Source organism: Cygnus atratus, chromosome 1 (genome assembly GCF_013377495.2).
Source record: "Cygnus atratus isolate AKBS03 ecotype Queensland, Australia chromosome 1, CAtr_DNAZoo_HiC_assembly, whole genome shotgun sequence".
Lineage (NCBI taxonomy): Eukaryota > Metazoa > Chordata > Aves > Anseriformes > Anatidae > Cygnus > Cygnus atratus.
This window is the reverse complement of record NC_066362.1, coordinates 182,778,395-182,793,552: the sequence shown is the minus strand read 5'-3', so window position 1 is coordinate 182,793,552 and position 15,158 is coordinate 182,778,395. Positions and strand designations below refer to the sequence as shown.

The 15,158-nt window shown below is 37.7% G+C and overlaps 1 protein-coding gene across 2 annotated transcripts in view; it reads right to left on the bottom strand.

Annotated features, from left to right (window-relative positions):
* The window catches only part of TRPC4 (transient receptor potential cation channel subfamily C member 4), a 164,355-nt gene that overhangs the window by 59,047 nt on the left and 90,150 nt on the right, over positions 1-15,158 (bottom strand). For both annotated transcript variants that reach the window (XM_035542830.1, XM_035542831.1), the window contains one exon: positions 8,644-9,162. In XM_035542830.1, the coding sequence (XP_035398723.1) occupies positions 8,644-9,162 (519 nt within the window). The remainder of the gene's footprint in view (positions 1-8,643; positions 9,163-15,158) is intronic.

Below are 15,158 nucleotides of genomic sequence, written 5' to 3'. Positions count from 1 at the left end.
TGTCTATTTCCATTACTGTGAATCCAAATGTACTGTAAAAAGGAAAAGAACATTGAAAAAAAAAAATATATGCTTTCAGTTCTCTTCCCTGTTTATTCTGGTTCAATACACTCTTGCACTGGTTTTAGGTTGTGTCAGTCCCATAATCTAACACTATATAAAGTGAAACTACCAGGAAAGTTGAAGCAACACAGAAAAAGAAGAAAGAAAGTTATGTTTTATATTGATTAATGATAGCAATAAAATAAAACTGAATTCTTTAAGCAACAAAACTAGCAAGCTTTTCAAAATCTTCTATTAACAACTCAGATTTTTTTCAATTCTTTCTTCAGTCCCCAAATCAGTACTTAGCAGATATTGATGCATTGTTTTCCAGACAACTGAAGCTGCAAATAACATCAGCAATTTCTTCTGGTGTTTTGCCCTCAAAAGGCATAATCAACTTTTTTTTTTTTTTCCAAGTTTTAAAATAAAGTTAAAAAGTATTTTAAGGTAAAGAAGTGAATGAGAATGTATTTTCAGAAGCAAAGAAAAATGTTCTTTCTTGTCGCAAGACGACATTCTCTTAGGCTGGTTGGTCAATTTTAAAATGTCCATAAAATATCAGTAAAGCATAAGAAATTGCAGTTCTGCAACAGGCCTAAGCAGGATAATTGCAGTCCCGCAACAGGCCTAAGCAGGATCTTTATCAAGTACCACAAAGGCAGAAGCTGAGTCAATGAGTTCCATGGGCTGCTCTAAATGTACCCTCTTTATGCTGAGGTAGTTTAGATTCAGCAGAAAAGAAGAATTACATGGTTTGTTTTGCCATTGTCATGGATAGATTATACATAAAAGAAGTAAAATAAAAGTCTTATGAAATAAAGAAGAAAGCGATTCCTGTTATATTACGCCCTTCACCATGAGGAGTTGCAATCACACTTGTACCATATTTATTGCTTTCAATGTGTTACAATAGCACATACAGGACATAAGATCTGCTCAGTGGGACTGACATGGAAATTGATCTTGAAGCTCTGAGGCTATGAACTCTGGGTTGGCTATGTCCCAGAGCCCACCTTGCTATCTGATCTGAAGCACCCTTGTCAGTTTCGCCAGTCAGGACTGAGACAATCATAGAATCACAAAATCATAAAATAGTCCATGTTGAAGAGATTCACAAGAATCATCGAGTTCAACTCCTGGCTCCACACACGACCACCCAAAAATCAGGCCATGTGTCTGAGAACATTGTCCAAATTATTCTTGAACTCTGGCAGGCTTGGTATTGTGACTACTTCCCTGGGGAGCCTGTCCCAGTGCCTGACCACCATCTTTTGGTGAAGAGCATTTTCCTAACCCCCAGCCTGAGCCTCCCCTGTTCCAGCTCCATGCCATTCCTTTGGGTCCTGTTGCTGTCTCCAGAGCGCAGAGCTCAGTGCCTGCCCCTCTGCTCCCCTTGTGAGGGAGCTGCAGGCTGCCATGAGGCCTCCCCTCAGCCTGCTCTGCTCTGGGCTGAACAGACCAAGTGACTTCAGCTGCTTACATCTCCCCATCTAGACCATTCACCCATCTTCATACCCCTCCTTTGGACAGTCTCTAATAGTTTTATGTCCTCCTATTTTGGCACCCCAAGCTGTACAAAGTACTCAAGATGAGGCTACACCAGTGCAGACAGCCCCAAGACAGGATAAATTGTGGCACTCTCCATGGTTATTGCACCCTCAAGGAGCAGTCCTTCAAACAGAGAAGGGAGTTCACGTCCCTCCTCAGGAACCCTTTTCAGATACATGTATGAATATGGTACCAGGCAAGTCAACATACAAACAGTTCAATGACTGCATCAATAGCCAGCAGGAACAGACAGCAACTGAAGTGATCATTCCACTGAACCTGTAAGTGACTGGGATTTTACATACTTACAAAGGACAGACAAAAGCTGAAGATACCTGTATTATATTTGTGAATCTAATATGCAATCATCTTTCCGAAGTAACATGCAATCTGGTGTTAGAGGAAGGACTAAAATCCTGTCTGATCTACTTAGCCATACTGTCTCTTGTGTAACTTGGCCTTAGAAACAAAAGAACTTTCCTTTATGATCCATGTGTCTTTTCAAGTATTTTTGGTCTCAGGAATTCTGTTTGATCTGTTCTGTCTCAAGATGGAGTCACTAAATTAGGGAAAACAAGATTCAATAGAAATGCCTGAGACTGCATGGATCTGAGACACTGTTTTCCTGATGGTCAGCCTAGGGAATAATTGTCTCTAAGCCACTAAGACTGGCAATTTAGCCTTTCTTGTGATACCTCCACTGGTCATCAGAATTTATCAAGTGTTTGGCTAGAAGGAAATGGATAGAAGATCCACTGCTGGACTGTGCCAGTGGAGATGGTCTAAGGATGATCTAGTGAAGAGGGAATGAGACGGGGAGGAATGTCATTCTATTTTTTTTTGCAAAAGAAAGCCAAGCCTCTCTGTCAGGATTACTTGTTAATAGTTTTGTCTGAACATTTATTTTCAATATGAAAAATTAGAATTTCAAATGCCACCAGTCAAACTTGAGATCTACATGGCTTTCACAAACATAAGTCCTTGTTTGTCAAGCCAGTGGCATACTCAGCACCTCTCTGTCATTTTTTCTGCCTTAAGTCCTGGAGCTATAAAGTCTAGAAGGACTTATTTTCTACCAAAAAAAAAAAAAAAATCTGACCTCTCCTTAGACATGAGTGCACTAACTATTTTTATTATTATTATTATTATTATTTTTAATGGGGAACAGAAGGGAAGAGAGAAATCTCTGTGGAAACTTGGTGGAGCAAAGGGCTATATGAAAAGAATGAGCAGACAGGCAAGCTTGCTTTGCTCATCTTTTTTTTTTTTTTTTTTGGTCAATAAACATTAATCTTAATGGAGGGAGACCTACCAAACAGGGGAAAATATCTCACCACAACAGTGTGCAGAAGTTTCGGTCAGCTAACTGTTCAAATGTGTCTTGGTTAAGCAGTCACTTTATCATAGGTCAGTTGCTCCTAGCACAGACATGGAAAGGTTGGATCTTGGACAGGAGGAGAGAAGGCTTTGTGTGAGAAAATCCTAAAAGATATGTGAGAGAAGAAGAGTTGCTTAAGAGCATTGTGGGAGCTAGGAAACAGAAAAAAAAATAGAAAGGAGTTAATGCTCCTCCTCAAGGTGGATGCTCACATGAGCTCTTCCTGCTACTAGGGCAGTTACTAAGAGCTGAAATAACATAAATTATTTGAAGCTTTTGGACTTTGCCAAAATGACCTGTAGAGAGGAATGAGGTTAAACATAGCTGTTGGTGCAGCTACAGTAGCATGTGTGGGGAGCACAAAGGAGTAGCCGCAGTAGGGAGGAGGTGGCGGCAGTCAGGAAGGACTGAAGGTGACTGTGGGAGGATTAGAGGCAGCCAGCAGAAACAAATTCCTCCACAGTTCATGCTGGGGTTCATCCCTCAGCAAAACTAATGAATCTGAACTGTAGATTAGGTGCTCCTGCAGGGGCTGGTGGAAGAACAGCAAAACCACAGGCAAGTACATGGAGGGAGTAAAGAGAGCTGTAAAATTCCTATAGGTATAGGTCTACATTCCCAATGAAATACTGTGTGTGTGCTACCTTATTTATCCACTATGTTAAAGATTTTTTGTCTCTCATATTTTGCTTCATAAGCCAAAGCTTTACGGCTTTAAGTATTAAAAAAAAAAAAAAAAAAAAAAGTTCCTGGGGCTAAATATATCCCAGGTTTCTAGGAAAGCTTGTTGGTGCATTAGTAGTGACTCCTTCAAACCATGCGCGAACTTCTGTTGCTTCCAGTCACATTTTAATAGAAAGGCTGTGCATTGCTAGTTAGGGATATGCAATACTGCTTGTTCTTGCTTAAGGCAGACATCACAGCAGCATTTCTTTTAAGGATAATGCAAAAAAAGGAATTGAAATGAGAGACTGACACTGTACTTAATTAACAGCAAGTCTCCTCCTTCTTGAGTTAATTATTTCTACCAAGCGTTCAAAATAAAAAGATGCTGGTGTCAGTTCATGAATAGTTTAAGTAGAACTGGGTTGAGATGACTGGAACTTGTGTGCAGCATATAGCATTCAAAGGTTATTGATGCCTTCTGAGACGTCATTAAAAAGTTAGTGCTGAGATTCATTTCCCCTTACGTGGACTCTCAGCCTTCAGAATCTAAAATCTCTATTACCACAGGGTAGAAATTGCAGTTGATGCAATCAGGTGTCTAACTTGCATCTATATTTTCAATGTCTACTGAAGTAATTCTTCTAATTGAAGTTCCCTGTTTCCTTACACTGAGAGCAGAAAGAGATGTCTTCAGAGTTAACTTAGATATCTTGAGAAGATGGGATCTCCCTGTACACATACACCTCGCTTTTGACTGTATATGGAATTTGCTCACATACTTTAGGATTGCTTCACCATGCATTTAAAATGTAGGAAAAATTACATACCCACGTGAAACAGATGTGCTCTCACCCTGTAATTAAATATTTTTTTTTTTATTTTTCTTTTCCAGCAGCAATAACTGCAGGTTCCACTGGGACACCTATACTTCATTAAGTTCTGAGGTAATAGATAACCAGTTAGAATAAGACTTCAAGCATATGTAGTAGATAAGCTACCTTCATAATTTATGCTTTTTAACAGTCTGTGGAGTCTATATCTGTAAACACAGAGACATTTACATGATCTACAAAGCAAACATATGACCTGCTTAAGAATACCTGGCTCTTGCCTGGCAAAATGTTTATCAAACTTTTTGAATACTATGGCTGAGAATCTGCAGAAATAAGTCTTTTGGAGACATGATCCTAAACCTACATACATCACTCCTCTCAGTTACGAGATTCATAGACTAAACACATCTTCCTTTGGTGTTAAAAACGTCCAAATATTCAGTCTTTTGTGTGTGTGTGTATGTGTGTGTCTCCAAATTCATTTCTCCTCACGTAGTCAATAATTCAAGCTTTTACACCTCAAAGAATTTTAATCAGAAACACATTATAATGGCCACTAAAGTTACTCAAAATCAATCTGTGGTTCTAAAGGAAAATTAACTCAGACTTTTAAACTGTATTGCTGCCAGAGGAGCTGTATGGAAATTTCCAGTGTTTCCAGACATATTTTGTATTCCATGTTAGAAGAAAATGCCAACATTTCCAAAAGAATGACAGTTTTAATACTAGAACATATTACTTAGAACATGATAAATTTTTATTTTAGTACTTTCAAATATACTTCTCCAGCCATTGTTGAAATATTCAATTATAATAAGGAATATTTTTTACTTTTATAATATTTATACTGTTTTATACAATAATATGATATGTATGATATTAGGTATAAACTTTTCTTTGTCAAAAATGGTGAAGTCCAAGCAAAGTAAGAAACAGTAGTGAAACAAAATGCTTTACTGAAATGAAGTATTTAGACATCAATGTGAAAAGACAGATTTTAAATGATTTGACATGTTTTCATTGAAACTTTCACTGAATTTCTGACATTATTGTGAAACAATTCAATTCCAGGGAGGCTTTATTTTATATAGAGAACTGGTGAAAAATGGAAGATTGCAATTTTAAAAGTTTTGTACTGAAATAACTGAAAGCATACAGCTTGTATTATCAGTGACAAAGCTAACTTTATCTTGTATCCTCATTTTCTTAGAAAACAAGAATTGATCCATGTAATATGAATATTATATTGTTGTGTTTAAGATTTAATTAACCAATTAATATTTTAGTGACATAATAATTTAGTGATATAATAATTTATAATGTATAATAATTTATAGTGATCGTGATATAATAATTTAGTATATAATGTAGTATGTAATACAATGCATAATATATTTTGGATATATATAATGTATAATTTATAATATAGCGATATATTAATTTGGTGATATAATAATTCACTGCAAATAAGTGAGCAAGGTAGTTTGAAGCTGATTTCCCTGAAATATTTTCCCTCAAGTTCTAATTAATAAATTTTGTACATTTTTTAATCTAATTGTCTTTAACCATGCTAACTGTTAAGACCCTGTCCCTCTCTCCCTGTTTCTGTGTCTCTTTGCTAGTTCAGGCTCTACAAGTACCAATGACTCAGAAATAAGCCTGCCCCTGGGAACTGGGAACTTTCAGAAGACCAACAAGAGACATTTGGAAAAGTTTTAGTAATTAGACAGCTAAATCCTTATTGAAAAAAAAAAAAGGTTTCAGCTCAAAAAAAAAAAAAAGTACTGGGAAGAGAAATGAAAATTTAGCAACTGTTCTATGTTTTAAATCAAACTTTTGAAAAATAATTCAGGATCAGAAAAAAATGTCCTTCTTAATCTTCAAATATTCTGATGTTTTTATTTCCTATCCTGCCATGTGATAGATCTGCCTTCACATTGCTTTTGATTTCTCACTCACTCTTCTACCACAGAACTGATGTTTCTCAGTAGAACATAAAATATTTTTATTAGATAGAAAATATATATATTTGTATAGAAACCCTAATGATATCAAAAAGACAAGGTAACTGTAGGGTCTCAGGAAAAATGAAATTTCCAAAGGTATTTCTTACTCATTTCTAATAAATCAATATTTTAAAATGATTTTTTTCTTCTTCAAAAAACTGTTGCACTAGGAGCCAGAGACAAAGAAGGTATCTTGGCCTTTTACCTACTACTTACAGAGGAATAAAAAGATGATAACAGTAGAATAAGAATGGGAAAACAACAAACAAAACAAACAAAAATAAGCTAGTATCTATTTATTTGAAAAGTGTTGGAGAAAAGGTTAACAGGTTAATATTCAAAATTTCATGTTTTCTCTTTGTTGGTAACTGAATGTCTAATAAAAAAGCAAAATGAGATAGTACTGCCAGTAATGACAACCACACCCTGCTACCATGTTTGAGTTCATACTACAACTGTTTAAATGACATTGACCAGTTAGTATTGGGCAGGCCAGGCAAGACAGAGATGTAAATTACAAGTATAATTATTCAAATTGCCCTAACAAAAGTTATTGTGAAACCAGAGGATATTGATTCACTCTGTTAATCTCCCTGCTCTTTATTTCAGGTATGTGGGAAAATTAGTAAGCATTTAGTAAACACTTCTTCCCATTTGTGTAGGTATATGCGTAATACCTAAACAGAACCATAGGTAAAACAGGATAATTGAACAGTGGGAGACAATGTGGTTTTACTGGGATTTCTCTATTATAAATTCCCAATATCTGAGACACAACATGTATTTCGCAATCAGTGGCAAAAATGACTACATCTACTCCTTATTATAGACTGCTATTATTCTCTGATATTTAATTGCACTGTTTCACTAAAGTTTTGCAATTTGCTTAAGTCAGAATGACATATGAGTCATATGGGACATATGAGAATAACTTTTGCTTGTGAATCGTATACAGAATTGGGGATTTACCTTCTACGTACTCAAATGAAACAACAATTATATCACTCAATGTTTTTATTTGCTTCAGGAAAACAAGAAACTATTTCTCATTGTTCACTGTATGCCTAGAATGTAGCACGATGAAAATGTGACAGCCTTTATAAAACCAAACTCTCCCTTAGTTGAGACAATATTATACAGTAGAGAGTTAACAAATTGTTTGTACCCAATGCAGAGTAGTTGCATGACTTCAGAGAATCTCTCTTATTTGCTGCTAATTGTAGCCCAGGGAATGGTAGGTGTCAGGAATGGGCACCATAAGCATTGCCAGCTTGTTTTTTCTTACAACCAACCACCAACAGTGGTGCAGAATTAACAGGAAAAAAAAAAAAAAAGTTGTACATTGGGTGTTCTGTCCCTTGTGCTAAAAAAAGTTGCAGCTAAGTACACAAAATGTACATGCTGATGGACACTCTGGTTCTGCCACCAAAAGCTGTGGAGATGTTCTTCACAGTCTTGTCAGACTTCATTCTTCAGTGCAAACTTGAAACGGTACATCTCTTTCTGCATGCATGTAAAAACTTCAATATTTTTAAAAGAAATGCAGGTATCCTCTGATTCCAATTGAACATCTGTATCAACCAACCAAACTCATGAATTTTTAACTGTTATGAAAACCAGTGCTCAGGTATCTCTATTTTGGATTTTATGGAAAGAAAAAAGAAAAAAAAAGATCTGAATGTCAACATTTTGGGGAATCATTCATTGCTATTAATCTTATGTTTCAGTATCTATTTATAATAGATACTTTCAGAAGAAACATCTCTGTAGATGTACCTATAGTATTCTGTAGCTGTTTAAATACATAACCTGCTTTTCCTCAGACACAACTAATACATAAAGTTATTTTGAAGTATGTTGTCTATATTTCTCATCCTCCTATTGAAGTTTACCTCAGAGTACAGCTACTGGAGACAGTGTCTATTCAGGTGTAAAAGGAAAAGGAAAGTTTCTTTGGATCTGTGCTATAACAAAATATTTCAGATTCTGATACTATTAAACCATAAAAACTTACTCAAATTAATCTAATTAAAAATATAAGAGATCTGTAGAAGAAGAAGAAGAAAAAATAAGCAGCAATTTGTCTCATTTAAAAGGATGTATTTCAAGCTATTATCTATCACATTACTACTACTAAATATGCTTAAATATTCTCCATCACACTCACCTCTTTTTGACGGTACTTAATTGCCAGTTTCAGTCTTGCAAGATCATTGCCACTTTGTTCTTCTATCAGGCTATTATCATCTCTGTAATTAAGAATAATTTCCAATTCCCTGGAACTCCGTGTCTGATCCAGGAGATCTTTTGCAAATTGCTTGCACTGCCGTGACAGTTCCTCATATTCCGACTTAAATTCATTTTCGACTTTACTCAGTTCCTGCAACTCCCAGCTCAGTTGAAAGGCAGTAAGGAATGGATCCTCACTGGACAAAGCAATCAAGGATGGGCTTGCCAGAGCCTTGTAGATATTGAGTCTGGATCGAGAGTGCCGAAGGCTGTCCACATCTGAACTTGATATGCATTCAACGCAGTTACAGCGGACCTCATGTGGCCTGGGCACAGAGACCCCTTTTTGCACAAGGAGCTTTATGATCTCATAATTGTTGGTGTGGGCAGCCAGAATAATGGGTGTGATATCTGGTGTAAATTCTGAAAACTGCTTGTCCAGAAGTATTGGTGGCACCTATAAAAAATGAAAAACTATTATAGGCCTCTAAATAGAAAGAAAACTACAGAAAATTATACCATGAATAGTTTACCAGCTTCTACCCTCTCTGATGGATCTCTGCTTCCGACTGGAGGTGAAGGAAACACTTTAAATATAACAATTCAATTAACCATCATAGCCTCTTTTCAGTTCATAAATTGCAATAAACAGGGTATGATTTTTCATAAAGCCTTTTTGTATGTAAACAGTCCATAGGCAGCAATTCATTAGAACAAATGATTAGATACACAAGGAAGAGTTAGACGCAAATGTTCCTGTCAAGTCTCTTGAAGCCCCAGCTGTGAGCAAGATGTAAACACTTTCTGGTCTCTCCCTTGTTAATTTCGGTTTTGTCAAGGAAAGAGATTCATGGAGGCATAATTGTGATACTCTGAAGGAAGCAGTGAACAGGGGGCAGGAAAGCTGAAGTTACAAAATAAAAATGGCAAGTAAATGAGGAAGAAAAGATACATTTCCTGAAGGAGAAGGTTAGAAACATGACATACAGAGAAGCAAAGATACCTGTTGCAAAGAATTTACTATCTCAAGGTTAATTTCTATATTTGCATGCACAAATATACTATTTTTGTAGTAAAATGGGACAGTTGGTAACACAGGGCTCCCAAAGAAGAAACATTATTTTTAAATTTCTGCTGTGTTCTGTATTTTATCAGAAGATTGTAAGATCTTTCATTTTACGTTTGTTTCTGTATTTTACAATATCTGACTCATAACGTCTTTCATATATCAAGACATCTTATTAGACTAGTATAATGAAGCCGTGCAAGTGTGATTAGCCAATGCTAATCAAAAAAAAATGGTATTGGCAGCATTGCTTATGGACTACCTTTGGTTCTTAGTTCAGCAACCAAGTGCAAACTCAATCTGCATCAGGTGGAAGGTGACCAATATAAATCCAAGCTCATGAGTATCATATGTATCTGGATATGTAGATTTGTCTGATGTATGTATCCGTCACCATATAATCACATTTCTTCAGTCTGTCTTCCTTCCATATTTTAGATCATTATATGATCTAGAGCACTTCTCTTTTATTACTCAATTTTAACTTCAGGACTTGTTTTCTTTTTCAGTCTATTCACGACTGAGTCATATCGTTGCAGAAGAGAACTGACAAACACAGCACATCTATTCCATTTCTGGATTTTCCAAGCTGAAAGTCAGCACAATGTTCAAAGTACAGAATACACAAAAACCACTTGCTAGCATTATCCAGAAGTTGAAGTGCTTGCCTTGTGCATCTCTGCTCACTACTGATATTCCCATGTAAGACCTTATAGGGCAATTCTACAACACAGACTGGCAATGAGAGACAGGACAGGACTGCTTGCTCTTGATAGATTTGCAGTGCTGCTAGGAAATAGTATTTTTATCAGTATATCAGCACAACAAGTAGAACAGTACATGGACAGTATTCACAGTACTACTCTCTGATTTTGTAGCTATCTTGGAAGCAGATGCACAGTGTGACTTTTGTCATGATACAAGAAGGCAGCAAGGTGCTTCGAGTGACAATGCTTATTTAGGAGGAGGAAAGGGAAAAAGTTAGCTGAAGCCTAGGGAAGTATATGGCCACTGGAGGGAGGAAAAAAATATTTGAAAGTAGTCTTATGACAGCAGTATTAGCTCATTGCCAAGTGGAAAAACATCCAAGAGAAGCTAATAAGAAACAGGTAAAGCATGTGAGAGCAGTATTAGAATGAGGTGAGATGAACTACATTTTGAGTCTTGGGAGGGAAAGAAGTGGTGCAAAAAATGAAATGCACAGAATCAGGCAGAAATGCAAGACAAAAGAAAACTAGAATGAAATTAAACTGAAAACAAATAGTAGTCAGTGGATCTAAATCCATAATTAAAATCAATTGATCATGGCTTTTTTGTTTTGTTTGTTTGTTTGTTTGTTTGTTTTTCCTCCCTCTTTCTAATGAGTGCGTATTTTGTACATTTTTTAGCTGTTTTGCATGTTAAACAACTCATGTTTGTTCAATGGGACTGCATCTATGTAGAAGAGCTGCTATGTGTGTGGACTGTAAAACAAGGGCCTCAAGCAGTAATTAGTTGAATCAGAATTACTTTGAGAGGTGGCCACTTATTCAAGTAAAATGGGGTAGAAAGTCAAGAGCGTAGATCCAGCCTTCAGGAGTATAATCATACATCCCTAGTGAAAAAAATCTCTGCCTAGCCATAGTGTATTGATGTACAGATCTGAGACAGTATGTGGAGTCAACAGGCAGAAACACCTTCTCCCTTCCCACGCTTTCAAACATACACACTTAGCTGTGTAGCACTGGGTAAAGCTGGCACAGAGGTTGTTTCAGAGCAGGGCTGCAGGGTATCTTGAGCTAGCCCACCCACCCTCATGACCACATACAGAAGGAGCTGCCACCTTCACGGTCCTCCCACATGTCTTATGGGGGATGTTTACAGCAGGCAGTTGTGAACCCAGCAGTTCCTGAGCAAGTTCTTTTCTGCTTTCATGTTCCGTATTCTGAACTACAAATGAAAAGTAACACCTTTGCATAATGTGTGTATAGAATCATAGAATCATATCATAGAATCATAGAACGGCTTGGGTTGGAAAGGACTTTAAAGATATCTAATTTCAACCCCCTGCCATAGGCAGGGACACCACCCACTAGATTAGGTTGCCCTGGACCTCATCCACCCTGGTCTTGAACACCTCCAGGGATGGGGCATCCGCAGCTTCTCTGGACAACCTGTTCCAGGGCCTCACCATTCTCTGAGTGAAGAATTTCCTCCTAACTTCTAATCTAAATCTCCCCTCTTTTAGTTTAAAACCATTCCATGTCCTGTCATGTGAGTGAGCAAAAAGTTGCTCTCTATCTTTTTTATAAGCCCCTTTTAAGCATTGAAAAGCTGCAATAAGGTCATCCCGGAGCCTTCTTTTCTCCAGGATGAACATCCCCAGCTTTCTCAGTCTTTCCTCATAGGTGAAAGAAGTTGATCAGCCCTCTGATCATCTTTGTAGCCCTCCTCTGGACCGTTCTAATATATGCACATCCTTTTTGTGCTGGGGGCCCCAGACATGGACTCCAAGTGACGCCTTACAAGGGCAGTATAGAGGGGGAGAATCACCTCCTTCAAACTGCTGGCCACTCTTTTGTTGATGCAGCCCTGGGATGCAGTTGGCCTTCTGGGCTGCAGGCATCCGTTACCGGCTCATATCAAGTTTTTCGTCCACTAGAACCCCCAAGTCTTTCTCTGCAGGGCTGTTCTCAATGAGTGCTTCTCCCAGTCCGTACTCATGTCTGGGATTGCCCTGACCCACGTGCAGTACCTTGCACTTGGACGTGTTGAACCTCATTAGGTTCACATGGGCCCACTTCTTGAACTAGTCCATGTCCTTTTGGATGGCATCCCTTCCTTCTGTTGTGTCAGCTGCACCACTCAGCTTGGTGTCATCTGCAAACTTGCTGAGGGTGTGCTTGGTCCTACTGTCTATGTCACTGATAAAGTTCTTAAAAAGTACCAGTCCCAGGATAGACCCCTGAGGGACACCACTTGTCACCGGCCTTCACCTGGACTTGACCAGCACTCTCTGGGTGCGACCTTCAAGCCAGTTCCTTATCCACTGAATGGCCCACCCATCAAATCCATCTCTCTCCAATTTGGAGACCAGGATGTCATGTGGGACCTTGTCAAAGGCCTTACAGAAGTCCAGGTATATGATATCAGTCACTCTTCCAATATATGGGTTCAAATATTACTCAGGAAGTAAAGAACCTGGTTGAGAATTTACTAGAGTTACGTAAGGCTGGAGAGGACATTCAGATACAAGTACAAGCAGAAGGTCTCTGCACTATTCCTGGTGTCAGTTATGGTCAGGACAAGAGCACAACCCAGGCATGTGACTTTTCAGAGAACTCTCTCTGTCTGTCCACATTGTTCTGTCAGGTCTCTCCCAGTGCTGGAAACCCACAGTTATCTGGCACCTCCAGGCTAGCTACTGCATGGAGCACCTTGGGGACTGGATTGCTTCATTATGCCTGTCCAGTTTGGTCTGGGACTTGAAATCCATATCTGTTTTCTTGCTTGTTGGTAGTGTCAGTGAGCAAAATGAGACAATTCCAACCCCCAAACCTCACTGGTTATTTCAATCATAGATTTATCTTCTCTGTTACTTACATATTATATAGGGAAAAAAAAAAAAAAGGAAAAAAAAGAGCACACGCACACACGCTTTTTCTGCTCTCTAAATTGCAACTGTAATCAACAATTTTATGCTAAAGAAAAAAAAAGAAAAAGAAAATGGCAGTAGAGGCTCGAAATCTGCATTAGTAGAAGCAAGCTTTGGGCTATCATTTGGCTGAACAAATGTTACTGGGATGAATATGTTGTGCTTTGACAGCATCTGCCACAACTAGTGAGACTCCCCTCTTGGCCCTGGGGTCTGGGTACCACAGCACAGAAGTGAGAGCTGGAAGGGCAGAAAGCTCAAGGAGAAAAAAGACATAGCTCCAAATTCACTGACTGCTCAGGGTATTTCTGTGTCACTTAGGATGTTATTATCTTTGTACTGTCTGACAGTACTAAACTAATATTTGTTTCCAGCCCTTCCAGACTGAAGGCTATCATAACATGTCATTAACCTCAATCTTCTCTGAAATGTTAACAGAGACAAAGCTCCAAACAACATGGCATTACAATGATTGACTTGTATATGGGGTCCTTTAATTCAAAAGCTGCTTGTTTTTCTCATAGTTTATCAAAATCATTCATGTTAAAGGAACTCAGCTGATGCACACATTCTGGAATTCGTACCATCACAATTTACCCAAATATAGTAGTGTGCATTAAATCATTTCAGCCTTAACTTACAGAAACATTTAAGCTTAAAGGGCAAACCCTAAGACTGCAATTTTAATTACATCATGAGTTTAACCCCTGATCCTTCACATCCTATTTTAAGATTTCCGACTCATTTAAACCAAAGATATAAAGAAAGCCAAAGCAATGAGGTCAAATTATTCCCTCATCTGCAGCATAATGAAGTACTTATATTTTGAAGTTTTGAGTGCTCTCAAGACACTCAGGATATTTCTGTATTTAACTGTTGATCTTGTACTTGCTCTGAAGTCACCAGACTTATGAAGAATTTTACTTTCAAACTACTGAAAACAATTCTTTTTAAATAAGCCAAAACAAATAATCAGCACTCACAGATATTAGCCACCCAATCTTAATCTTTGACAGAGCAGTCACAGAAAACATATGAATATTCCTTAAATCCTGGGAGGATGGAAAGCTAATGGGTTTTACAATCACTGACTGTGACTGTAACTCCCCAAGGCTTAGAAGTTGTGTGAATGTATGATACACTTTGCAGTTAATATATCAAGTGTGAGACTACTTAAACTTAGAAAGGTCAAATGATTTTTGCCTTCTTACATTTTGCTGATTTTTTTCTACTTCAACATTATTTATATGGCTGAGCAAAGCAGTTTGAGGATTGCATACTTGTATGCATATCTGTATGGGGATGAGTAGGAAAAAAACAGAAAAGAAGAAAGCATAGTTCAAAGTCTGTACATTTCATTGCTCAAGGACATGAGCTTTTTGTTGCATTCTTTTCCCCTGTGCTTGCTGTAAGTGGGAATGAGTCAGTCGGACTTAGATATCTAAGAATTTTTTAGGTACCAAGTGGAACAACCCTCTTAAATATGTGTTTAAGTTCCTTGTATGGTCTGTGTGAAGAAAACTCCCTTTGCTATGATAGAAAGAGTCTAAATTAACGCCAGTCAGGTCTGAGACATTTTCTGTTCCTAACAATATGATATCAAGGCAAGAGACCAATTGCTCTGTTATGATCTGTTTTCTGTATTCAGGAAATAAATAGTCACTTTGGAAAAAAGAACTGAAACCCCAGGTCTGTCCATGCTTCTATCTAGGTTTCTCATAGTCCTCATTCCTGCAGTATTCTAACAGAAAGA